Consider the following 27,324-nt stretch of genomic DNA (forward strand, 5'->3'; position numbering starts at 1 on the left):
ATAAGGTGTTTAGACAACACTCATTTAAAATTATTTCTCATAGGACATTGTAGCATAATTAAATGATGGTGACTTTGGAATACTTTAATCTCATTTTATAATGAACGTTTTGGAGCATTGGCTCTAATAAAATGAGGCCTGTCACTTGGATATGGTTTTCTGTCCATGCAAGGTTCTAGAGATGCCTCCTGTATTCAAGTGGAGACATGGGAAAAGGATAATCCAGTTAAACACCACAGGTATTAGTGGTTTTTACTTTTGAGGAATTTGTTTGGTTCTGATGTCATCTTCCAGCAGGCTCTCCTCTCTAACCCTTGTGGTAAAGAGACAGTAGCACAGAGTGCTTGCCTGTCCACCTATTTGCTATTCAATGTAGATTATTTAATGCTTGTGAGGGACATGCAGAAAAGAAGCAAGAAAGCAACTATCTACATCAGATTTCCTTTCTGATTTTCCCTCAAAGATGCACTGATACTGCAGTTTCAGTCAGAGTCCCTTTGCCTTGTCCAGCACCCATTACACAAATACACGCTGCATTGGAGGGACAAATGTTCTAAGAGTGAGAGTGTAGTTACTGTCATAGACAAACACACCTGGGATGAGAAAGTACAGAAAGAGATTGAGGATTTGGAGTGAGGAGTGGGAGGGGAGGATGGCAGTGTCATCCTAAGTGCTTTATGTGTCAAGATGCTGTCCTAGAAAACTGTCACATGGCTGCCTCTAGCTTCTTCCCTCCTGTTCTCTCAAAGTATGCCATGACCCATCAGTGACTCCCTCTTAGTTGACACATGTTGGCTTCACAAGCTGAGCTGCATTTTCCCCAGCTGCAGCTTTCAGAAAGGAGCACTCCTAATTAGCAAGGAGAGAATTTGGGCTGGCCTCTGCCTTGCTTTCAACCACTGGTTAGCAGCTTTTAGGATCCACCAAAAAAACCTCCCTTGACTTCACGGAGGTGTAGGTCTGACCTTAATGTGACTTCCCACAGGAGGAAAGCCTGATTGTTTCTCATAAAGGAACAGTTGCTTTGGGTGAGGAACTTTGTTTCTAGCGAGGACAGTCTGTCGCTCAGGGTGCAGGTAAAAGGTCTAACACTGTAAAGCTCTTTTATGCTTGTAAATTTCATTAATTTCAAGAGCTTCCTGTGGCACAATATAAAACCTTTCATCACTCAAGTTTCAGAATGAAAAAGGAGAGATTTTCACCATAAGAAAAATTTCATTTCAAGGGTGAGTTCTGCACACACAGGTAAAGGCAAAATAGATGTACTTTGTGAATACTGCTCCAATTTTCAAAGTACAAATGTGTGTTACCCTTGACTCTTACTATGTTGACCCAGATTTCCACCAGGTGGCATGGTTTGACCCCTGCCTGTGTACTGTGTGCAAAAAATACTGTGGACAAAAGCAGGTTTCTAAAGTACCAGGTTTCAGATCTAAAGTCATCAAGAAGCTTTCTGTTGATTTTGACAGGGTGATGAACCTTGGTGGTGAGCAGTAAGTTTGTTGGGAAAAAAAAGCTGTTCTCAATAGATTTGTTTTTTAAAAAGAATTATCACAAAGGAGAAGTGCGAAAGGCTTCTCTCTCATTTTCATGTTTCTTAAAACAACTTTCAGGTGGAGTCCCTACTATATTGGGCTAAGGTGTTTTTTCAGAAATAGGGAGTCAAACTGAAAATAATGAAAATAATAAGAACAATGTGCCACAGTAAGTCAAAATAGCTGCAGTCACTTATATATGTTTAGCATGAGGTATTCTACATCATCAAAAAGTCTGCTGAGTTTTTAATTATGGCACTTTTATCAAAGCTGAGTGTTTGCTCACTGTCTTCACAGGGCTCTGAGAAGCAGTTTCAGAGTAACTTCAGTGCTTCCATGTTTTTCATGTCACTGTAAGATGAAGCATTTTGGTTAATTCTCTGGAGAAAATTACTTGGGAGCAGTTAATCTGACAAGACTGTTAATATCTGGTCTTTTTGGCTTATGACCATTGCTGGAAAATATTTTTTTTTAACTAAAGCAAATGTTAAGTTTATGTGGTTGAGCCCTACTCTGTGAGGACTGATTCCTAGGAAACCTGTCTAACTGTATATCCTTCACACAAAAGCTGCTACACTGCAAGAGTCAATGGCGTGGATATGCTCCTTATTTATGTCATCAGCCACAGTACTCAGCAAGGTTATTTCTGTTTACATGTTGGGATGGAGGAGGATAATTGCTCTTTTACATTTAGCAAATGTAAAATTGCTACTAGTTCCGTTCTGTGTTAGAGATGTTAAACTGCAAGCGTGACTGCAGAGTGGATTCTTTGAAAAGGACATGTTTCATTGTGAAAACAGAGATCTTATATTTATGACATTTCAGGTGACCCCAGTGTACTCACTTAACCCATTTTAGTGAAACAAAGCAAGACACTCAAAATGCTGAAGGGCAAAAGGTACAGATGTTTATTGGTGATTTATGGGCTTTATTGGGATTTATTGGCTTGCTGTTTTTTCTTCTTGAATCATTATGGAGGATGTATTTCTTCAAATGCAAATATGCTAGAAGATGCTTGAGACAGCAAAGCCTTTATTGCATGATGTGACTTAGATGCATGCATGGATCCAGTCTTCCTGAAAAACAAAAATATTTCAACACTGTAAGAATGCAAAGGAGTAACAGTATAGGCTTCTGTGTGTTTAGAAGAAGTCCATTTTAACTCCATTGTTTGAGTTGACTGTTTTCTTGGATTTCCTTTCTTCCTGACTGCAACCATGCACTAATTATCTTTCACTTCTACCTCCTAAATTCTCCTCCTCTTCCTAATGTAAGTAACAACGCAAAAGGGGACGGAGAGGGGGAGGCCAAGCTAAGCAAAGCAGAAAACAAGCAGCAAAGAATTTGTTTCTGTACATATTATTATATGTAATAATTAATATTTATTATAGTCATGTATGTATTTCCTGCCCTGCTTTCTAACACCACATGGGTATGTCTCCTGTCTGCTGAGCCTTGCTCTGCTTGCTATGTGTAGTCTGTAGCATTTGTGAGAATATTGGTTTGTTGGTGAGCTCCTAAAGTCCTTGGCTGTACTTGTGTTGATTCCAAATAAAATTGTGTCTCTTTGTGTTCTTAACATGGTAGAACTTTGTTAACTTTGTAGTCTTAAAATTGGTACGGGTTCCTTTATATTAATGAAGGCTTACTTATAGCATAGATTTGTTCTTGGCAATTGTTGTTTTTCATCATTTCAAGTCTCTTCATGTAAGAGATTCTGGTAATATTCTGTGGAGGTAAAGTGAAGATTTCCAGAACGAGTGAGCACAACATTAGGGCCTTCTGGATGTGCAGCACCTTTATCCAGTGGAATAGCTTTAGAGGTTTCAGGAGTGCTGTCTACATTGCCACAGTGAAAACCCTTCAAGAGAAAGGGTACAAAACTCTAGTGGGACAAAAGATAAACAAAGTAAACTGGTACTACAGCATGAAAAGCTGGGGAAAAACTGCTCCCAGTAACCTGACATTGGCTTGGTGGCTACCTTAGTAGAGTGAAATCCCTTTCCAGCATGTGATCTAAACGAAGTGTACAACTGATGAGGAGATTCAGAGGCTGCAGAAAGAAATACTAAAAGGAAGTAACTAATGAATTCAGGTGTTTAGATGAATATTTCAACTACCTGAGCCTGAAAAGACCTGACTCTGGATGGTGGGATGCATGGTACAGTCAATTAAACTGCTAACTCTGTCCATTGTGATCATTAGTGAAGGGGATACAGCAGTATGGCAAAAACAGTGTTGTGATGGTGGATGAGATCATCTGCTCCAGTCCTCCCAAATACCGGTTCCCTGAAGCTGGATTGCGGATTATGATTACAAATAAATTTGGACCACGCACCAGGATGCGGATGGCAAGCAGACTCATCATTAATGAGGTATGTTCATTAGGAAAACAAAGTGGGGCAGAGGGGTTACCAAAGAGCTGTGCTCATAGTGATCCTGGAATGTGGATACTCCCATGTTCCTGCAGTTGGAGTAGAACTATGTCTCTGTCAAGCAGCTGTATGAGAACAGATTTGGAGATTGATTCCCAGCTGGTGATGCTGCCAGGTTTAATGGGAGGGCAGTCAAAAAGGAGGGAGTACCTTATCTTCTTGCCAGAAGATATTTTTATTTCTCCATGTGTGTACATATGTGAACATTTAGGTTTTATTTATAGCAGAAGAAAAAAAGTGGTCAGGTTAAAAAAGGATAATGGACAAAGGTGATCAAAATTCTTAAAAACTACTCTTGTATTATTAACATTTCAGGATCCCTTCAGAGATTTGCCTGCCTCTTTGATATTCGCTGTAGTTCTCAACTCAAAATATAAATGGGCCAAAATATTTTCATGGGGGAATTTGCCCTGGACAGTTTACCTCTTACATGATCCATTGTCACGGCTGTATATTGCTTTTTCCATACCCTGCAGCTGAAGTGTCTGGACTTGGCAAGTGAGGCTGTTCTGAACTTGCTGAAGTGCTAGGGGTGAAATCTTTGGCCTACCAACTTTGTATTTTATGAAAGCAGGATTTTATAGTTTGCTCCCACAATATCAAATATGAGGTATTTATTCTGGCAAGTAAATAGATTTCAACATCATAACAGTTCATGTGTTTAGCAGGCCTTATGAATACCACAATAAAAAAAGGGTACCATTAATATATTTGCAACAAAATTCCAGTTTGATAATGAAATAGTGAAAGGTGTTATGGTCAGGAGTAGAAGATCAGTTGACTCTGTAATCCTTGAAGTCAATTCATTGATCAGAGAGAAATTATTAATGGCTGTGTGGGTAGAAAGCTGATAGTTGGCCCTTTCAACATCTGCAAGAAACATTCTCTAAACTTGAGCATCTTGGATGTATGGTCTTATGTATTCTCACTTTACATGCTCACAAGTTTTGCAAAGTATTCAGATAGGATTTTTCTCTATTTTTCACTATAATATGTTGATACTGCTTTCAGAAATATTTTGCCTGTTGTGCAGTTACTTTATTTTTCAAGGCATTTCAGGGCACTTTTTAGGAATTTGCTAGTTTGTCAGGAAGAGAACACTTTTCCTGCATTACCTCATCTAATGAACCAAAAGTAATTCTTTTTCTTATAAAAGTAAGAACTTACTGTTGCATCTAACATTCTTCAGTGCATTATTGGGTATATATACTGATGTTTTAAACCTATCCCTGTAATTGTTGTTCTGTGTATTGTAACTGCAGTAGTTCTTATACATGTCTTCAGGGCCAATTATCAGCTTCATGTACTCAGACACAGGCAACAGGGATTAGTTTTGCTTTTGAAATTGAAATAGGAAGCTGAGATTTGACTCACTTAATGGAGTTGAGAAGGAGGGAGAAAAGTTGGATCTGAGAAGAACTCCGGGATAATGAGTCATTCATAAGCCAACTTTAATTGTGCAGAGATGTCTTGAGCTATAGTGATATTGCTGGTTTGAGTGGGAACTGTTGAGCGAGAAGTGCTTTAGAGTAACCACGATGGTTAAAACACAGTGTGGAACAACGTATTACAACATTCTCCATCGTGGCTTGAAAGACTCCTGCCAGTAATTTTGAAGTGGATGGTTAACCTGGTGAAGCCTGATGAAGATAGGTAGGCCACTGATAGATTTGTTTTTGACTGAAAGGAAAGCTTTGAGGAGAAACTTCATGACTCATGTGAGTGGGGGTGGACAGAGAGCAAAACTCAGATTTCACAAAGTAAATACTTCCTCAACTCTGGCGATTCTGTGTTTTGATACTGCAGCGACAGCGGTTAATCCAATCTGCCAATGGCTCAAGCAAAGCACTTCAGAACAGGAGACAAGAAAATATCGAAAATGGAAACATCCCTGTGGGGAACCAAGAGGAGGAAAATGAACAGGACAGTCTAACTCCATTTTCAGTGCCAGGTAAGGCTTACTTTCTAGATATTTATAGTGCTGAAAAAGAAGATAATTTAAATGTCAAATACTGGGTTGTAAAAAAGACAACATATGTGGGCAGAGAGGAGAAAAGGGATTGCTTTGACTGTCTGAAGGATGGATTTGCTGACAGTAAAACTGGGCTGGAGGCTGGGTGGATAAAAACAAATCTTAGGAAAGTGTTTTCCAGTTACCATGAACAGCCATGGTAGAAGTGCTGGTTTGCCAGAGATGGAGGGAAAGCAGGAAAGGGGAGTTTATACTGAAACATGTCAGAATGACCTGGTGAGCACTGCACTATGAGTAATTTTGAAGTCAACAGTTAATAATGACTTGGCTGGAAAAGGCTAGGTCAAGGGTACATTGGTGTATAAACATATAATAAATTATTTTAGTGTCTGTAATGGAGGAGGCTTCTTGGATGAAAAGTAAAAAAGACTGAGGGGAGAGAGTGTTTAAAATTGTTAGAATAGCTGTATGCAATAGTATTCACCTTTTGAAATTTTTTGGTATAAAGAGCTATGTATAACCAACCTCTTGTGCTGGTTTCCTTGGCACATTGCAAGTTGACTCTTGCCCAAATGCTTTGGAGATTAGACAGCAGAGATTAGGTCAGCCCTCACAGACATGTAGTATGTCACATAATTACTGTTTAACATAAGTATTGCTTGGCGTGGATAAATACCACATGCACTGAAAAAGGAGGATTTTTCCACATTATATCTAATTTCTTAGTGATCTTGTTGCTTCAGTTGTCATAACTGTAGGAGAGATGCTTGTGATGGAACAAACATTGAAGCATACTATGTGAAGACTAGATGATACTGAGTATTTCTGTGATACTGTGCTCCCATAGGAGCTTCTTGCAGTTGGCAGTTATGGAGTGGAGGCAAACTAATTCACTGAAGATAGACCCATTAGATGAGCTTCTGCTCATTCATGAGATAGTGAAAAAATATTTTCATTGTACGGTGAACGAACAGGAGCCAAGTCAGCAATGTGCTTGTGCACATGAGGATGTTAATGATAAGAGTAGTAACAATAATGGTAATAAAAACAACAGAAACTAATAAACAACTTCTAAAAGGGAAAAATGTCTCTCTAAACCATCTAAACATCATTGAATCATAGAATCATTAAGGTTTGAACTGAGATTGAGTGCAGCTGTTAACTTCCATGTCCACTGCTAAACCACATTACTGAGCAGCAGGTCTGTGCTGCCAGACAGTGATTACACTGCTTTCATGAGGTAAATTTCTCATTAGAGCTTCCTAAGTGTGTGACATTCACAATAGACTGAATGCTTTGAACTAAAGAGGGAGTCATTAGTTACATCATTGGTCTTCTTTAAGTGCATTTTTTTCTGCATTTTTGACGGAGTCTTTAAAGATAAAGTGAGGTTTAACAGACCAGAGTGGAACTTCTGGTGATTCAGTTCATACTGAATGGAGAAAAAGTTCAGCATGAGCTTAAGAGAGTTATGCAAAAGTGAATAAGTGATTGTATAAAATCCTTATCATTTCCTTCAGGTATTTTTACTCTGTTGCCTGGAGTTGATTATCCATTGGTTCGATTCTCATTTCTCAACTGATATATTCTGACCAGCATAATATTCATTATGCTTTCAAAAGCACCACTTCAATAAGTTTGGTGAAAATATGAGGACCCAGCATCATATTTTGTTCTTGTTTAAGGACTGTGGCACAATCAGTAGCATAAAATAATCCTGACATTTAAAACTGGCTTCAGGGCAAAGGTAGTTTGCAGACAGTTTCTAAGAACCCCTTGTGGTTTTCTTTGATATATTTTCAGTCTGGGAATAAGGCACATACATTTTCTAAAGATCAGAAGTTCATGTATTCTTTCAGTACTGTAAAGTGTTCTATGAAGAATAAGCTTTCAATTTTCAATACAACTTTCTAGTTCAACTGGATGTGGTGACCTAGGTAAGAAATCCACTCTTGTATTTTAGGAGCTGCAGCTGCAATGGCTGTGAGTTGGCCCAACCCCTTTTTTATGCTGTTTTGTAGTCACATTTTTTAGCCTAATTTGGGATTTGACTTTCGTTCTTCAAATTGCATATTCTAGATACTTTTGCAGGAACAAGTTTGGGTTTTTTTCTGAAACCAGAAGTAAATGAAACTTTTTACTTCACTTACATCTCTGAGTGATTCAAAGTTATTTGTCATCTCAAAATTCATCTTTTGCATTTTGTTTTTTTTTCCTCTGTAAATAGGATTGCTCAGTGCTCAAGTTTAGGGCTTTAGCAAGCAGAAATAGAGAATATAGTTGTTGCATGAAAACAGTCTCAAACTGTTTCAGCATATATCCCCTTTGTCAAACATCCAGAGAGATTCACTCCCAGGTGTGTGTGTGGCTCAGGCCCATCCTGAAAAAGGAGACAACATACAGTTTTTATAGAAACTGCATATGATATCATTCAAACAGCCTTTGCCTCTAGTTTCTGTGTGGGGAAAAACACATTATCTTTAAAAGAGGAATTTGTTTCTTGATCTAACCTTTAGACTATGATGATAATCTCTCAAGAGAGAGGATCATTTGAAGCTTTACAATTTGATTACTCTACAGTTGTTTGAAAACAGGTTTTAAACTTCAAAAAAATCACCCTACAGATCAGAATAAAATAGAATAAAACTGGGCAGGCACATGTTGACAACTAAATGGTGTGTTAAAGCCCTTTCATAGGTCAGTGGTCTTTTAGAGCCCAGACTCAGAAAAGCACTTCTGTGCAGCTCTTAATGGATGCTTAAATCCATTCCATTGTCACATGTTCAGCAGCCTTTAAAACACTGTGATCTCAGCTCCTGATCATATCACAGGAGTGAAGAACTACTTCTCTTACAGAATTGGAGCGTGGATGCTTTATATAAGTCATGATGGTGTTAGCTAAAGCAGGAAAAATAATTCCTAGAGCTAAAATGAGATGGTAATAAAGATTAGCAAGCCTATCAGTTTCTGTTTGGATCCAAAATACAAAGATAATGTGTAGGATAGCAGCAAAAAAAAATTAACAGTGTCTACTAAAGACATTTAAAATGTGTGTACTTGGTCAAAACACGTTTACCTCCATATTCTGACTCCATCCATGACTTTATGAAGAAGCTTTGGAAAGAATGCAAGTTTTTGTTCAGCTGCTTTCACCTCAAGGAACTTCCTGGACTGGATGTAAAATTTTGATCTAAAATTCCTTAGTGTGTTTCTTCTTCATTAACCTAATGTTGGTATCTAATTGTCATTGAATCTTTGCAAGCATTTAACACATACATCCTCTGGGAAGGAGCTTCATGATTTTGTGAAGAACCTTTTACTTACTCTGAACCTGGCTCCTACTCGCTTCACTTAATGTCTTCCTTTATTGGAAACATGGTGGACAAGGCAAACCCAGTGTACCTCACTTGAGCACTAAGGGTGCTGTAGCTCCTTGTTAGACAGCAAGGTTAAAACATACAGAATAATCCAGCAAAGTCTAACAAGATATGGGGAGTACTTCTGTTCAGTTACATCTTATTTTTGTTGAATGTTGTCTTGCGTAAACCTGTTGTAACTCTCAGAGTAAAGCTTGTTTCTGTGTACTGGAGCAAATTCTTTTTTGTAGACCAGTTTTTTCTGTACCAAAAATGTTATTTAAGAGAAAATTACTGGCATAAATCCAAATATTGAAAGTGTGGTAAAGGCACAGGCTGAAAATAGAAATCTGAGTAGTTTTGGACAGATTTCATAGTCTGGAATTTGGAAGTTGTATTCTGGTAAATGAAACTTCTGAGAAGAGTATCAGTATGTTGAAAAATAGTCTGTTTTGGATGAAGATGAGAAGTAAAACCTTGGTATTTTCCAGAGGAAGAAAGAAAGTTTCCAAAAGTCTGTTGCAGGAGAACAGCAATAAAAATATTTTAATACGTCTGCTGCCCACTTGGAAGGATGGTAAAGACTGAGCCTCTTTGGTTACTGTTTTACACACTACTTAGCCTTTTTTTCTATTGTTCTCCTACAGAGAATCTCTGTCCTCCACAATTTATGGGGTGATTTGCAGAGATTAAGTCAATAAGAATTTTCCAATAAAGTAAAGAGTCAGCTGCTGTGTTAATTTTCCTAATGAAAATTGAAAACCATTTTCTAACAATTTTTTATTATTTTGCAACAGACATTTTGTGGAAAATCATTCTGATGGAAAATTCACAATAGATCTAGTTTATCGTATCTGTTTCAGTTGGTTCTATATTGAGTACAATACTTGGGAGAAAAATTTGTATTTCTCTGTTGTGTTTTGGATACTGCACATGACTAGAAATTAAGTTTTCAGATTGTCTAATTTACTTACTTAAGTTTTCCAATCAGTCTGAGCTCTGATGAACAGCATTTTCAAATAGATATTTACTTGCTCTGTGGGTTATCACAAAGCTCCTAGTTTAGAGGCATATGTTACATTTATACATTTTCAGGTTGAGAATTGAATTGACATTGATAATAATATGTGGGTGAAAATTCATCTTTGTAAATACAAAGCTTAATTAAAACCAAGGGGACAGGTGTTTGGAAAGTAATTTTTGATTGGAGAAAAAAAACAAGTTGGGTTTTTTGTTTGTTTGGTGGAGTTTTGTCCTTCCCAAATGAAAAATGATAAAAATAGGAATTTAAAAAATTTAAAAATTAAGTGAAGCCTGAAAGAAGTTTGCAGCAATAATGTTTTTAGGCAAGTCTGGATGTGCCTAGTTTTTACTCTAAGTTTACCATCACCAAAAATCCCTGGAAAAATAGCAATCAGTACTAAACTTCAGGAAGTCTTTCTCATTTCAGTTAGAGTATACCTTGTCCAGTTTTCAAGGTACCTTAGGAAGAGATTGACATGAATTCACAAACATGCAGTTATTAAGGTGCTGTGTGCCAAATCGATTCATGCCTTTCAGGGATGTTATAATTTTTTTAGATCAGTCAGCTAAGTCACTGCTTTGTGTAAGGAGATGCTTTTTTTCTCTTGGGAAGGTTTAGGCATGTTCTGAACTAATGTGTGATCTGAGATCGGTGCTTGGCTGACACACTCTTAAAGGGAAAACTAAGTGGAAAAGCTATCAAATTTAAATAACTACAGTAACTTAGATGTAATTCCTGATGGTGTAGTTACAGGCTCCACTCCATTTAAACTTGAAAATGTGTTTCCTCTGCAGCTTATTTACTAGGACATGGGGGCTGTCTGCTCTGTATGCCTCTGGAAGTTCTGTTTCAGTCTAGCTCTAGCTTGGTCCCATGGACAAAATGCCCATTATTACTTGGAGCACTTTAATTTTGAGCCTCTGGTTCAGCTTTATACCAAGGGAATGTTACTGGTGTGATACAAGGCTGCTCCATATTGCAGACTAAAATAGAGTAAATTGCAAACCAGAAAATGCTAATTGGGGTCAATCAGCACATTTACTTCAGGAGTACACTTCTCATCTAAAGGTAAACACAAATGTCGTTTCACTCTTTTTATATTGAGCTCCTCTCTGCTCTCTGCAAGTGTTGCAAGTAGAATTCCTATTTTTTCTGTAAGAAGTGATTTCTTTAGCACCTTAAGGAAGTACTTGTTTCTTCTCAGTGCTGTAATATGTGTTGCTGTCTTTGTTCACCAGAACACTATCTGTATGTGAAAGTAATTATTGTAAGCATAACATCTGGAATGATGACTGGCCCAGGAATGCACTGAAAATTAGCAAAGCTCTTTGTGGTAGGGCTGCCACTTCATTTTCAGAAACATTGTAATTGAGCTCTTTTGAGGTGATACCTCTCTGACATACTTGCTGTTCTTGCTTTCAAATATCTGTGGAAACAGAAAAAATAGATGTATGAAGTAGTGAAAACAGCTCCTTGCAAAAAACCTCTCATCTTCTTTTGCAGCCGGATGATGTGAACAGAATGCAGACCAGTGTTGCCTTCTGTAATAATGCAGTATGTTTTCATTATTGTGAGGGGGTGCAAAATACACCTTTCCTCAGTTGTGTGGGTTGCTGCAAGAGCTTTTAAACCCAGGGCTCACAGGAATGGGTGGTATCACTGTTAAAACAACTGCCCTGGGGTAATGGGACAGAACAGCTGTGTAGTGAATAATGGGCTAAATGGGAAAGAGGATTTTCTTCCTTGCAGATGTACTAGGGAGCTACTCAACAGTTGTCAAACAGTTTTTCATGAGCTATAAGCATACTTCACTTTAACAACTTCATCATTAAATGTTTTAAATTATTATTTTTAGAGTGGGTGGTCAAAACCAAAACAGCAGAACAGCAAAAGAAATACTTTCAAAAGAGCTAAAAAAATATTTTGCATCTTTATGCTATATATTGATTATGCATTCATAACGCAAATGAATAAAGTCATCAGTTTCCTGAGGAAATAAAGTCTCACTCCACTGAGGTTGCTGCTAAATGTACTAAGGCCTTTAAAAACTGCCAAGTTACAGCCTAAGAGTAGACTTCTTTAGCCCTGTGTGCTGCACAAGTTCCATGACCCAGAATAGTAGGAACTGAATAAAAAGGCCTGAGGTAAAACCAAGGACAGATATACTTATAAACTTTTATATAAAAGCCTTAAAAGCTAGAAAACCAAAACACAAAAGAGAAGCCAATGTAGAATGTGTCAAGTAAGCTGCTTTGGCCATGGTGGTTCCAAACTATTCCAGGCTAACCGCAGGTGGCCACTTGCCTTCCCTTGTTAACCCAGCAAACCCCAGAACTGCACACTGCTCTTCTCCAAAGTCTCAAGTCTAGTTGCTGTGTAACGAATGCAGATGTCACTTACACAAACCATCTAGCCTAAGCACTTTGAGCTCAGGATCTTGTGTGCTTAAAATGTTACCCCTAATCGAGCCAGGAATTTTAATCTGACGCACGTCCTTTCAAACTCAGCCACGATAATGGAAAGGCAAGTCCTCCTCCACTAGTGCTTTGGTTTTCCTGGAAATGAACAAACATACCTGTGCTGGTGGTAAGGTATTATGTGTTCTCAGTTAAGCATTTGTTTGAGTAATGCAGGGTACTGAAGAGGATGCCAGACACGATGCATATTCCCCAGCAGAGACTCTATTTGTTCTTAAGGCAATACTGTTTCTTTTATTTATATTACTGAAAAGGGAAATGGGACTGCCTATGTGTGGCAGCATCAAAGTCAGTCAGATTACACCCACACAGATCAGAATTGGATCCATAGTTTTTTCAATCAGTCATCCACTGACCCTGCATTTGGAATTACATGCTGAGGGTATTACTGGCCTAGTCCATGCTGATGACTTGGACTATGAACCAAGCTTAGCAATTTGAGTACACAGAGTACAAATTAACTATCTAGGAGGCTTTAAGTAATCCAAACTGTAACAAATTAAGCAGGAGGAGGTATATATTGTCATAGAATATTTTGTAGAATATTTACAGCCTTGTTAACAATTAAAGAGAGAAGTGAGCCAAGACGTGTCATTTCCTGGACAGAACCAGTAAGAGATAACTGTTTTAAAAAACATCTGTGTGGAAGTATATGTAAGCAGAGAAAAAAAAAGGTCTTCCCTGTAAAATCTGTAATACAGCCTCAGTGACATGTAAAAGTCTAGAATTAGAAATTACCCTGGGCCACTTCAGTAGTTTTATGCATTAGAAGTTCCACAGTCACAATCTATAAATGGGAATAAAGAGCAAAGCTTAGTCTAAGATTTCCTGTTGAGTTGATAGCATCTCAAAATTCACAAGGGAATCTCAAATTAGAAAGCCGTTTCATAGCTCAAGCAAGAAAATTTACTTCTAGAATATATGCAAAAGTAAATGAATAAAGAGTTACATTTGGACTCAAATTAGACTAGTAAGTAGCCTCATAAATGGTAAAAGTTTTAATTTTTAAATGTAAAATATTAAATTTCATTGCGTCCTGGTGCACATTGGTCCGGAGAACTGAGTTCAATCCAATTAAAATCACTAACAAAAATTCCTGTTAAATGCATCGTAAATCCCAAAGTCTTTGCTGAAGGAAAATTACTGGTGAAATTGATATGATCTGGTTAGTAACTGTTCTTTATAATGTAGCTAAACAACTTCACTGGACGATGTACCTGATAATTTCCTTCAATGTGATCAATGATTTTATTCAAAACAGCATATTTTAGTAGATCTTAAGCATAGCATTATGAGTTAATGATGGGAGCCCCTACTTAATTCTAGCATAATTCTAACACAGTGTAAAGAAAGCTGAAGCCAGAATTGCCACAATATTGGTTGTGATACTATCACTTAACCCGATAGACAAATTTGTCATCCTACTTGAAGGATGCCTCATGAATTGTATAAATAGTACCCCATTTACTTATGGCCAGTTATAAAATAATTCTGTTTTATGTGTTGAGATTACATTTGCAATCCTGTAGATATTAAAGTATCACAAAGAATGACAAAGTATTTACCAGTCTTCAGGGATGACGGTTCTCCAGTGTTTCTCACCAGCTGATTTTGGAGAGCTGTACAAGGGAAGTCACTACCTTGCTTCCTTCTCCAGAAGTTTTCTTTTATCATCTCAAGGTGGTGTTGTATGCAGATGGAGAGACTTAACAATTCTAGATCTTCTAATATAAGTTTATTTAAACTTCTGCCCAAATTAGGACAATGAGGCATGTGGGAAAAAATTGCCATGTTCATAGGTTGGGTCTTGTGCTTCTGTTTTCTGTTGCTGCACAGAATGTACAAATTATTTTCACCACTTGGATTTCAATATTTCTGTTAAGTTGAGAGGATGGGGTTTTTTGGTTGGTTGGTTTTGTTGTCAGAGTTTTTATAAAATTCTATGTTAGTAGTAGTACATTTGAAAGAGCAACAAACCTGACTTAATTTTGGTTTTAGTATCAGCTGTGATTTTAAATCATTGTAATTATTCCATGAATTTACATAGATCTTGGCCAGCTTAACTATAAGAAGATTCTGGATGAGCATGTAGAACTTGGCTAAAAGTGACAAGGCCAAATATAGTTGAAAGGTACCCTGGAAAATGAGCTGACATGACGATTTTAAACATCCTTCTGAGATTGTCTGCTCTGCTCAAAGAGGCGTAACTGAGCCTGGGATATGTTGGGAAAGCTAAACTCTTTCTTTCCTTTGTCCCACAGATGGAAAAATGAACAAAATTAAATGGCTTTTGACGTGGCCATTGATATTCCTGCTGTTTACCACAATTCCAAACTGCAGCAAACCACGCTGGGAGAAATGCTTTATGCTGACATTCATCTTCTCCACTCTCTGGATTGCCTTGTTCTCCTACTTCATGGTGTGGATGGTAAGTGTATGTAGCAGGACTTCACACTGAGTGAAATGTGCGCCTCAACGTATGTAAAAATCTTTGGTGCATTTGTTAAAGAAAGGCTTGTAATTGTAGTGCAGTTCTTCAGCTCATACAATAATTATTGTAATTTTAGCTTTTTGCTGCCTTTTTTCTGCAGAAATAATTGAGCTTTTACTGTGTAGGGCACAATGAAGTACAGGAAGGTAGTGGAGAGCATCTCTACTTTCCTCGAATGCCTGTCAGACATTTGAAAACCACTTTGTTTCCTCTCATGAAAGATTGTTTTCTATGTACTTTTTGCAACTTTCTGCATTCTAAAACGATCCTCTGACATAGACTGTGTATAGGAAATTGATTTGCCAGCCAAAGCCACATATTTTTATCGTATTATATGTCCTTTGGAAGGTCATACTCTGTACCTTGGTTCCATATATAGATATTCCTTTCACAAATGAGAGAGGTGCTCATTAAGGCTGCAGGCCATACTTCTTTAAGAGGCAGCGGGACCATAGTACCTTGTTACCAATCTCAGCAAGAGAATCATTCTATGACTTCTGTCCCTGGCTCTCTGCTTGCTTCTGAAGATAAGGTTTGTCAGTGAGTTCCTAAAATACACCTTTTTTTTAGTGAAGGGTCCAATTTTCCTCATGTGATAGACTGGCAAGCTATTTCAAGAAAACAATACATAGCCTAGAAAACTTCCATGCTTAGCAGTCTCAGCAGGGAAGCAGCTGTCTGTCCCTGGTTCAGGCTTTTCACTCTCACAAGCCTCTTTCCTTTTCAGCTGCCTTTTCTTGATGTTTTTTCAGCCCTCTTTGGATGTTCCAGTTAAATACAGTTCCCTGTCCTAAGAGCTCTGCTGCAATCTTCAGTGATTTTCTAAGCTCTTTTCAAGCTGTAATATCAGGGGACAATATAACCAGATATGCTCACTTCGGGATTATATGAGAAGTCATGCAAGAAACTAGTTCTTTCTTCATGTGTTGTATTATAAGAAGTTATTTATATCTCTGCCTCTATATTACAATATAATATTGGTTGCAGTTCTTTTGAAGAACCAGTGAGAATCTTGCCATTTGTGGAAACCAAAAAAGCCCCAAAGACACAGATTGGATTGTATCTCCTTAAAACAGCAGTATGTCATGTTAGAAAAACAGGAAATGCAGATTTTGTTTGTCCATGGGAATGTTGAATAATAAGACCCAAAGTCCTTTTCCTTTGCACAGGATTGGTTTTAGGCTGGTTATTCCACATGTATTTAATTAGCAGAAATGGATAAGTATTCTGAGTCTATTCCTGTTAGGGTCCACACCAGAAATCAAAGTTAAGAGTATGCCACAACTATATTGGAATGGGGAGACTTTCCAAATAGGATAAGTTAATCTACCTTCCTCCTTGTTCAGGTGACAGTGATTGGATACACCCTTGGGATACCAGATGTGATCATGGGCATTACTTTCCTGGCTGCAGGAACAAGTGTCCCAGACTGCATGGCCAGCTTAATAGTAGCAAGACAAGGTACTGTGTCTGCTGAAGCATAACTGCAATCGTACATATGTGCTCTGTGAGTTGCTTCCTCCATACACATAAATTGTCAGTGCAATTGTATAATTTTATTTTAACTTTTACTGTTTCAACACCTTATTAAAAGCCAAAAAAGTTTGCTAATTATCAGGAACCAAAAAATTATCTTTTGCTTTTTGGGATGGGAATTCTAGAAGGCAATTCAACCTCAGGTGTCCCATGCATGGTATGTGTCAGTTAGGGTAAAAAGACCAAAGTCATAGACAAAACTAGAATATCAGCTTTTAAAAACTACATCAAAGAATATATACTGGCCATCACTTTTCCATGTAAAACTTGTACTGGTTTCTAGAAGGCCTCTTAAATCCAAGGAAGTGAAGTGGTTTGAGAGGCAGAAGTGTTGCTCCAAGCAGAGTTCTCATCCAAATGCAGTCCTCTTTCCCACTGGAACATATGAGTAGCTGCACTGGAAAGAGTTTTGGATTACTGACATCTAAATCCTCCTCAGCTGTTTATATGAAATTATCAAGGGCCTTTTCATTTATCTTTGACTTTTGTTTAAGTTTCTTTATGGCTTTTTTTTTGTTCGTTTGTTTTGGTTTTGTTTTGTTTTTTTTGTAAAACGCTGGTAGCAACACCCTTTCTTGTTGTTGAGAAACATTAGAGCTGACAGTGTGATCCTCTGAACAACAGTAGAATAAGAAAAAGACCTAATTTTCTTATTTTCCACTATTTCAATTCCTGTAGCTTTTTTTAAAATCAGATTATGATATCTCCAGCACACATCATTGGGTAAACAAGGGCTTTGCAGTGATAAATTGGGTACTCAAAAGCCCCACCTTTGTAATTTGAGATAGTAGTGTTATTAAATGTTGCTTGCTTGAAAAGTGTTATATATTTAAAGTATATAATTGTCCATATTGCATTATTTCTTGTGTGCAGAATATTCTCACAAAAACAGTATAACAAAGTCTTCAGACTTGTTATGGAACCACCTTCCTACTAAATTAATTTTGCATGTGTATTAATTTAAGTGAAGAGGTTTTTTTCAAGAACAAGGAAAATGTTACATTTTTAGATTAACAGACTGCTTCTTTAAATTAGTTCTTCTGTTGTACTAGACAAAAATACTGCAAAGATTGTTTGCTCTGAAGGTTAAGAGGTAAGCACTAGATTGACAAAAAGGGACCCAATGCCATTAAAGAAATTACAGGGACTTTGCACTGCTTGAATTCAAGAGGGTTGTTCAGTGACAGAATGCAGACAGGTATAGATGGACACTATCATAATTTGGGTCCAAAGCATTACCTTTCAGCAGACTCCTGCTAGAAGATCATGTATTTATGGTATGATAGTGTCTGCTTGCACTCTGTTTACTCTGAAACTATTTTTGAGTCATGTCCCATTTATGTCAGAGTTCCTCTTCCTTTTCAGTTCCTTCCTTTCCAATATTCAATTAGTATTAGTGATTAAATAATTAGGCCAGTTAGGATTAAGGGAGGTTAGCAGGGACAGAGAAGAATTTTGCCTTCTTCATATCCACTGACACTGGTGCAGAATGAAATGGCAGCCACTGGTGAGCATTAGAAGTAGATTTTGAGTAATATATAGGTACTTTACCACCATTTACCTTTCTTTTCCTTTCCTGTATTATTTTACTGTTCTTGAAGTGAAATTATTACTGGTTAAGCCCCACAGAAGCACATAGTATCTTTCACTATCATCTGGTTGATTATTTTCAGGATCTCTTTCATTCACATGAAATTAGGGTCACATACCCACATACTGAATGCAGTACATAATCTTTAGGTTCCCTGTGGCTGCAGGCTACCTAGAACAAGGATTTGACATGTACCTCAGGTACTGCATGGATACCACACACCTTGTAAAGGCTTTGCAACACACGAGGAAGATGTAGTTGGAGTGAGCAACTTCTCACGTTTTTTTAAGAAGTCAGTGATGTTAAGGAAATTGTCTCTCTTACTCTGGCCATTTCAAGGGGAATTGGATTAATGCAGATCATTCTCCTTTAATTTCCTCCAGTACACAGAGTAAAGGCCATATACTTTGATTTTATCAAAGAGTTGTATTTTTGGTTTTTCTCTGCAGGCCTTGGTGACATGGCAGTATCCAATACAGTAGGGAGCAACGTCTTTGACATTCTGGTGGGACTTGGTGTTCCATGGGGTTTGCAGACCATGGCGATTGATTATGGATCAACTGTATGTATACTTGGCAAATCTTTAATTTGCACTTTCACTCTATTTTTAAAAAAATCCTAAAAAGAGAGCATGCAAATAGAATAAATTTAAAACCAACTGGCTGATCATGTTTTTAGTTGCTAAATAAGTGTTATTTCTTTGCTAAGGAACTTAGTTAAGAAAGCAATTCTTCTTCCACAAGCTGAAATTAGTTTTCAGTTTGTCAACTGGAGTGCATTACACTGTGTAGCAGAAAACTATTGCCATGGATGGTTCATGGCTCTACCATTTTCTTGCTACACAGCTTCCAGTAAACCTGTCTCCATGTACCTTAGGATTTTTGTCACTAAGATCAGAATAACAGCATATCTCTCTCTTCTGAGGATTTTTAACATAAAATCCATTGTAAATACTCACTTCTTTTTTAATGGAGATGGGATTACTTTACATTTGGTTTGATTCCTTGATCTTCATTAGGATACGTCTGTTACAGATTTGCATGGTTTAAAATATGTAAGGCACTATTCAAAGCAGAAGGTGGACTTTAAATTGGTAAATTGAATTTTGATCGCCAAAGCATAATTTTATGGTCAGCATTTTAAAAGTCTTTTCTGATTTCCACAGGTTAAAATAAACAGCAAAGGATTGGTTTATTCAGTTGGACTTTTGCTAGGATCAGTGGCACTTACTGTAAGTACTAGAGCATCTACATCTATTTCAATTTGAAAGTGCTTGTTAGATATTTACATGTTACAGAAGGATAAAATAGAAATGCTTAGCATTGATTCTTGTAAAGTTTCATTCTTTTAGCAATACTATGAGTTGAAGTGCTACCATTGCCCTCAGTGAGGACTGAAATCTGGCATCTGGTACAAGAGATGCTGGATATGTGTAGGTCCCATGGAGTTCAGTGGCAGTGTTGAAATTGTTAGTATACTAGAATAGTACTTCTGTGGTCCTGTGTCCATACCCCTAGCTTGTCTCTGTGCTGAGACAAGACCTGGTATGCTTCATCATCCTTTGCTCTTGTCTCTGGTTTCCAAAATCAAATGCTGTAGCCTAAACCCTTAATGAAGACTAGTCTGTGAGGACTGTGAGCCCCAGGACTTGGAACAGACATGCTAAATGTCACTCAGCATATGACACCATTGCAACACATGACTTCTTAAGGTGAAACAGTAATTCTGTTTGAAAAATCAATTTTGCTGGTACTTAAGGTCTGATCCTGCTTGACTCCCAGGGAACGTTCTGTAGGAAGAATCAAATCAAGTATAAGGAATCAAAAAGGTATAAAAATATCCACTTATACTAACGTCTTTCACTGATTGCCTGTGGAGACTTTGTAGAGGACAAGGTCACCACTGGAGGTTTCACACTGTTGCATGACTAAGTCTTGAAAAGCTTCACATCACCTGTGCATGACTTTAGTGATAGAATGACCAGGGCTGTTCACTCTGCTACAAACTTCCTCATCTGATCTATAAGGTGTGAGAATGTGTTTTCATTTCTTATCCCCAGCCTGCCATACTGCACAATGCCTGTGAAACAGCACAGGTGTTCTGTAGATATTTGTGTCTGGTATTGCTCCATGCATGTTGTTAATCAGCACTTTGGGAAAAAATGGGAGGATTATGACTTCATGCTTTTCTGAAGAGAGTCTCTTAGCAGAAGCCAGATCACTTCAGTTTGAGCCATTTATTACTGTCTCATTTGTTCTGCTAAGTACCCTGGTTTGCACAGACCCTCTCACAGCAAACTCAGTGGAAGGTTTTGAGCAAAATTAATAATAATTCAGAGGCACTGAACACCATGGAAGAATAGATGCTTTCATGAGGACTTGGTTGCTTTGCTACCTGTAACTTATAACCCCTTAGTTCTACAGCTCAGCAAATGAGCAAGCACAGCAAGTCTTCTGAAGCTGTTGAAAGTATGGGCATTAGGTGCTGGTGTACTACTGGGATATTATGGACTTGCAGGGGAACACTTGAGGGAGGGATATTAATTAATTTAGTTTAGTTCATTGAATATTTTGTAAAACAGTCATAGGACAACTGAGACTCAGAACAGAATATACTTTTGTCTGCCTGCAAGACTTCTAAATCAAAAGACTGTCATTTTTAGCTTATAATGGTTGTTTCCAGAAGTTCTCCTTCAGAACTTAATTAACTGACACTGTGTTTGCTTGCAGGTGTTTGGAATCCATGTGAATAAGTGGAAACTCGACAGGAAGTTAGGCATCTACGTGTTGCTTCTTTATGCTATTTTCCTGTGTTTATCTATAATGATAGAGTTCAATGTCTTCACTTTTGTCAACTTCCCTATGTGCCGAGAAGAACTTTAAACCACAACAAGGAGAGAGACTGAAATTCTTCTGATAACACATGCTGTAAATGACAGGAGGCATTTCACATTTCTACCTTCTTTCCATCAGTGATTTGAGTGTCATTCCTGCTTAATCAGCTAACAAGCACTTTTACTTATATGGAAGGAAAGCAGACCCTTCTTTTTACATGCTAGATGAAGGCAACCAAAGCATTTTCCTCATCTTTGGATATTGCTGCTCAGTCATAAAGCTGCATCGATCTTACACAGAACTCTAAAAGGACCCATTTCTGGGCATTCTGTTGTGGTTTTCATTCTCCTTTTGCAGACAATCAACCACCACCATCAAGTTTAGCAAGAGGATGGGAGAAAAATCTTTATAGTTCTTTTGGTTTTGACATTTACTTTCCATGGAAGGATAAGAGGCAAGTTCAGAACCTTTTTTGGCTCAGTCAGAATATTTAAACTACAGGACAAGAAAGTCCAAGGCACATATTATGGCACGTACTGTTGAGGATCATTTCCCCCTTCAAGTGCTCTGCTTATGGAGAAACTGCACTGACAGTTTTTGATGGCAGTGTTGGATATTTATCACTCTGTTCAGTGGACAATGTGGCAGAGAAAGAAGAGGAAATGGTTGTATGTTGTATCACTTGTGATGATGCACACTAGAAGTCAGAGTAACTGCATACCGAAGAAGAGAATTTACATGCAGAAATTTATACTTGAAAAATATGTTTTATTGTTAATGAGGAATGCTGTATACATAGATATAAACTGATATTTGTGGAATATTACACCACAAGAAAAACTTTTCATTGGCCATTGTAAGCCCATTGTGTAAATTTAGAAGAAACTAAAGAAATAAAATATAATTGGGTGCTCAGTAACTATCAGTTACTGTTACCAGCTGGGAGTAGTAACTGAACATAATCCAGACTTTCTGATGACAAAACCCACCCTGATTATGATTTGATTTGATTCAGTTTGATTGGTGGGAAGAATAAGCTTATTTAATCAGTCAAGAAGCTGGTGTATTCTTCACCATTTTTTTTATTCCCAGAAGCTTAATGAAGATGAATGTCTGACACGGAGCAGTGCAGATAAGAGTCACCCTGACAAAAGCAAGTCTGTCAAGAGAATATGGTCCTTGATTTGATTGCATGCAAGTTTTGAAACATGATATACTTCTTTTTAACCCCAAGTAGAAGCCAAGTTTTGATATCCTTTCCACCAGCATAAATCTGATATAAAGAATTACTCTGGATATAATTGACAGCAAGATCCAGCCCAGAGTATTAAAATAGCAGGTAACATTCCACATTTTAGCAGTGACATAATTGTAAATCACTGAGACAGCATATTTTAAACTGCTACTAAACTTTAAAAATATTTTGAAGCTGTATGTGAATGATCACATAAAGTTTCTAAGGAAGCACAGTTACCTTTATACATAGATTTTTAAATATTTTTAATGTTTATAAACCAAACCAGACCTATCAACTAACAGTTGATATGTTTTTAAATCTATTAATATTTTCCATTAAGACTATATATAAAAAGTTGTGTCAATGAGAATATACTATAAAAACTTAGCAAATAAGCACTTACTCGGAAAGTTTCTTCTTTTCGACTTGTATGACAATTATGTTTAGCCAGCTGACTTGCAGAATACTGTTTACACCAGGCAATGAGTTTACAATTAAAACTATTTAAAACTTATTTTAGGATAAATTGAAGAGTGTATGCTGCCACTGGTGTGTTTTTTAAGAATTGGATCCATTCAATGTGATTCTAAAGAGAAAAAGAGCAACACATTTGTTATTTACTTTACATTTTGTTACAAATGTCAGTATTAGTATCCATTTAGGGTTTCTTACCTTAATTAAGTAGTTATGTCATTAAACTAAGTACTAAAGATGGACACAAATACGGCATTACTAAAATGCTTTATTGGATAGGCAAGAATGGCAGTAAAGACATTTTATCTCAAGTATGCCAGTGACCCCATTTCCACGCATTCACGTTGTTTTTGCTACAGTATAAAGCTGAGGACATGGAATTCATGTTCATCTTTGAGTCTGTTGCACAAAGGCTGTGAAAATGCAGCATACTGCTGCACCACTGTAGGAATATCCCTTTCTAGTCTTACTCTCTCTCCTGCTGTCTTTCAGGAAGACAGTTCACTGCTGAAAATCTGGTGATGGTTTAGATATGAGACTGAAAGGGGCAGAGAGAGAGGCTGTGTAAATGGGTTTTTTTCCTACATTCTGTTTTTGTGGTCTTGGAGAACTGTCTCCAAGCAAACATTTGCTCTCCTGTGCACAGTTCAGGCAGCTCAGTTGTCTTTACATAATAGAAGAGTAGTTCCAAAATCTGGTTTTGAATGCACAGTGATCAGCTGAGTTGACAGGGATGAGGGCATCAAAGTTTATAGTGCCAGATCTGGAAAATTGTACTGTAGCTTCATATTTCTGAGCCAGGCAACTTTAGAAGATTATGGGCACCATTTTTTTCTGTAGCAGCTGACTCAGCCCAAATATGCACAAATTTTGTTTGCTAATTCCACAGTTCCTTCACACATTATTTAAAATTACTCTGCCTAATCTGAATATCACCTGCTTCAGAAAACCAGTGCTATGTTTTAGCAAGAAACAGTCTCAGAATCTAGAACAACCCTTACAGTGTGTGGCTGGTTCCTGTCATCTACAGCTCTTCCTGAAACATAAACTCACTTCAGGACAATTTATATTGAATTCTAATGCTGCATTTCATGGGGTGTTCTCATCTGCATCTAATGCTGTGAGACAAATATCATGCCATGCTTATCATTATCAATAACATTAGTAGGCTTCTCCTTTGACACCACCACATGACCCAGGATGTATTGTTTGCCAAAGAATTATGAGATGCTGTGTCAGGGTTTTGATGACACATAATCGTATGAAATACTTTAAGAAGCCCCTAAGTAGTCCTTGCCCACATGCTAAAATAAATAGTTATACACTAAGCCATGCAGGTAAACTGAATGGTCCAAGAAAGATCTGACTGACATTGCAGATAAACCCACATCAGAATGTATCAGTAATTCAGGAGGCTCTTGCCGAGTAATAACAGACTAGTGCCTTTCACATATATAAAGAAAAAAAGAAAAACATTAGCTTGTGTGGTCAGGAAACCACTAAATTTTTTGCCATTTTCTAGTCTAGAAGTGATTTGAGCTTGGCTCTCCACTGTTAGCACAATTCTATACTGCAGCTGTTCAGATTGTATCTATAACATTTTGTAGCCATTTTGTTTCATTAACCATTGCAAAAGTTAGCTGGCTGAGTTTGGAATGTATGTCACAATGTTCTGTAAGTTAATGTTCAGCTCAAGAGTGAAAAGAAAGCTGGTGGATGTGAGAGAGAAAACTGTTAGTGTGATCTGAAATTTGCCAGCATACTAACACTGAAAAGTAACACAACTCAGAAAAAGATATCCCATATCCAGCAAAGCTTAACTTCAATAGGTTTGATTCCATTTTAAAGCTAAGCATCTATTCAAGTGCCTTGCTGGATTGTGTCCTAAGATCACAGTGGAGCATGGTTTCTGGGCTTTTTACTGTACTCAGTTCTTTCCATGTTCTATTGTTTTTTTAGTCTAAAGATTCTATTTCTTTCTCAGATTAAAAGTTTTGATGAGAATCTGTGGACGTCTGCTCTGCTGATATCACTTTGGATTTCCACTCTTGTAAATAAGAGAACTTGTTCCTTGTCTCAGACTTCTCAAATGTGCATCTGCCCTTGTGTATGAGCAGCATCAAAACTAAGTTACAGCTGGCCAAGGAGGGCTTTTAGCAGCTCTTTTGTGCTGCAGTTGCCCTGAAGTAGCACAATTCCACATAGACAGACAGACCAATGGAGTGTAATCCTGTCTGTAGCAAGGAACCGGGAGTGTTTCCATTGAGTTCAGCAGTGTTTGATTCCATTTATTTACCATAACAATTGTACTGCATTGTAAAGTATTGCTTGAGTAAAGATTTCAAGCTCAGGATCTGCATGTCTCAATCTAATAAGCTGCAGATATCTTAATGTTTCTTTGGTGGTCTAAGGGCTTCTCTCTGGGCTGAAGTCTAGCCTAGAAGAACACCTTAAGTCTTCCCAACAGGTACAGCATAGTCATCCATCTTTGTCCTGATTCAGTCATTGGCGTGCCAATTTTATTTTGTTTTTATATGCTTGCTGCAGCTGTAACAAACAAATTCAGGTTCTGGTTTTAGATCATATTCGTGAACTTTATATCAACGTGTAAGCAAATGGCAAAGGTCTTTACTAATCTAATACTTAGCAATTATAGAGAAGATTCTATTCTGTCTTTCATTTCCCTTGTGATTTGGCTTTAATTACACTTGTTCCTGTAACGTGTTTGCTCTAGGTGCACAAATGCCTCATGAGTTTTGTTGTCTTTCTTTCTTGGATTTCTTGCAATTGTAATGCCATTTACTTTTGTCCCACTGTTACTTGGTTTTGGTAGAGTTCTTTAAGCTATGGAAATACTGTCTGTTTATTCATGCCAAGGAAGGATCAGACATTATATAATCTGAAACAGACACTAAAATAACTTTGATAGCCAGGTGAAACCAAAGAATCTTCCTAATTGAAGTACATCACCTTGGAGCATAATGTCCTGTCACTGCAAGCTTCAGATCTCTCTGTTATTTGTGTTTCTGCCGCTCATACATTTGCTGCACAATTTTCTTTCTATTTCCATGAGTCTGAATGCCACATTTTTCATTTTGTTGGATGGTGAGATTTTTGTGACGGTTGCACAGGTAAATGACAGTGTTTAGTTACAGTGATGTAACTAAAACATCTGTACCAACCCGTTATTATTCCCTTGAACCATTTGGAAAAGTCTGTATGCAAGTGATCAGTGTCCCACTGAAGAAGAGAAATCACTCGACTGATGCGTGCATTCCAGTTTCTGACCTATCGTGTACATACTTAAAAGCCTCCTTTTGAATAACTTGAGCGTGCACTTTTCTCACATTTTCCCACGTGTGAGGTCCTGATGGTTTTTTCCCCAGAGCAGTCTGTGATATCCTGTATATGCCTGTCCTGACACGTGAGATGTGTGTAGCTGCTTCTCCACAGGCCAAGGTGTGTAGTGATTGAGGCGATTTGTTCATCACGTGGTTCTGCTTGCTACCATACGGTACACTGTGTGAAAGAAGTGAATAATTATGGGAAATTAATGCCATTTGGATGTTTTCTTAGAAGAATTGCCAGTTGGAATTTAATCCTGTTTTTCACTTGCACAAAGAATATAGGCGATCATTGCTGTCCTGTCACTGAGATGGTCTTGATAAACTTGAACAGCAAATAAGATTGGTTTATAGCACTAGGCATGGTCACAAATTCTAAAGGTATCAGAACATGTGAAAATCAAACAGATATATATACATCTCTAGAAAGATTAATAACAGCTGAGATGCTTCCTTTCAGAGGGCTTTTGGAGAAGGATTATGGCCTTTATTCATATACCAGTTCTGTATGCAAAGAAAACTTGTAAATCTACTTCCCCAGCAAGATCTGTGTTTCAAATGCCTGTTACTGCAGCAAAGTTATGACCAAATTCTTGCCTTCATGTTCTTGGGAGTGGTGACAGTGTTCATTAATGTCCTGGTAGTTGGCGCAAATGAGTATCAGTGGAGCTAAGCATAGAATTTGGTTCATGGTATCTCCTCTGTTGCAAGAAATTCTTTGAAAGCATTTATGGTCACTAAAATAACTTCTGGACCTTGGAAAAACCTGTGTTTCATACTTGCAGGCATTTGCAGTGCACCCTTCAGAGGTGTAATAACTCTTTAAATATTGTGAAAACCTTCTAGAACTGCTTACTTTGAAAACAGAAAGGGATGGGTTTGTAAACTGTAAATAACAGAAATCTCTCATGTTACTTATTTTTCCAATGACTGTGACCTTATGCACTGTGAATGCTCTGTGATATGGGGTCCATTGTACAGATAAATATGTCATGAAATCCAAATGGATTTAATGTGA

The 27,324-nt window shown here is 37.6% G+C and overlaps 1 protein-coding gene across 1 annotated transcript in view; it reads left to right on the top strand.

The window, feature by feature from the left end:
• Nucleotides 1-27,324, top strand: part of LOC134045575 (ras and Rab interactor 3-like) — a 155,059-nt gene that overhangs the window by 59,242 nt on the left and 68,493 nt on the right. The window contains exons 10-16 of the mRNA XM_062495398.1: nucleotides 3,741-3,910; nucleotides 5,777-5,921; nucleotides 15,061-15,227; nucleotides 16,637-16,751; nucleotides 18,867-18,979; nucleotides 19,583-19,648; nucleotides 21,147-21,296. Of these exons, the coding sequence (XP_062351382.1) occupies nucleotides 3,741-3,910; nucleotides 5,777-5,921; nucleotides 15,061-15,227; nucleotides 16,637-16,751; nucleotides 18,867-18,979; nucleotides 19,583-19,648; nucleotides 21,147-21,296 (926 nt within the window). The remainder of the gene's footprint in view (nucleotides 1-3,740; nucleotides 3,911-5,776; nucleotides 5,922-15,060; nucleotides 15,228-16,636; nucleotides 16,752-18,866; nucleotides 18,980-19,582; nucleotides 19,649-21,146; nucleotides 21,297-27,324) is intronic.

Source organism: Cinclus cinclus, chromosome 6 (assembly GCF_963662255.1).
Source record: "Cinclus cinclus chromosome 6, bCinCin1.1, whole genome shotgun sequence".
In the NCBI taxonomy this organism is placed as follows: domain Eukaryota; kingdom Metazoa; phylum Chordata; class Aves; order Passeriformes; family Cinclidae; genus Cinclus; species Cinclus cinclus.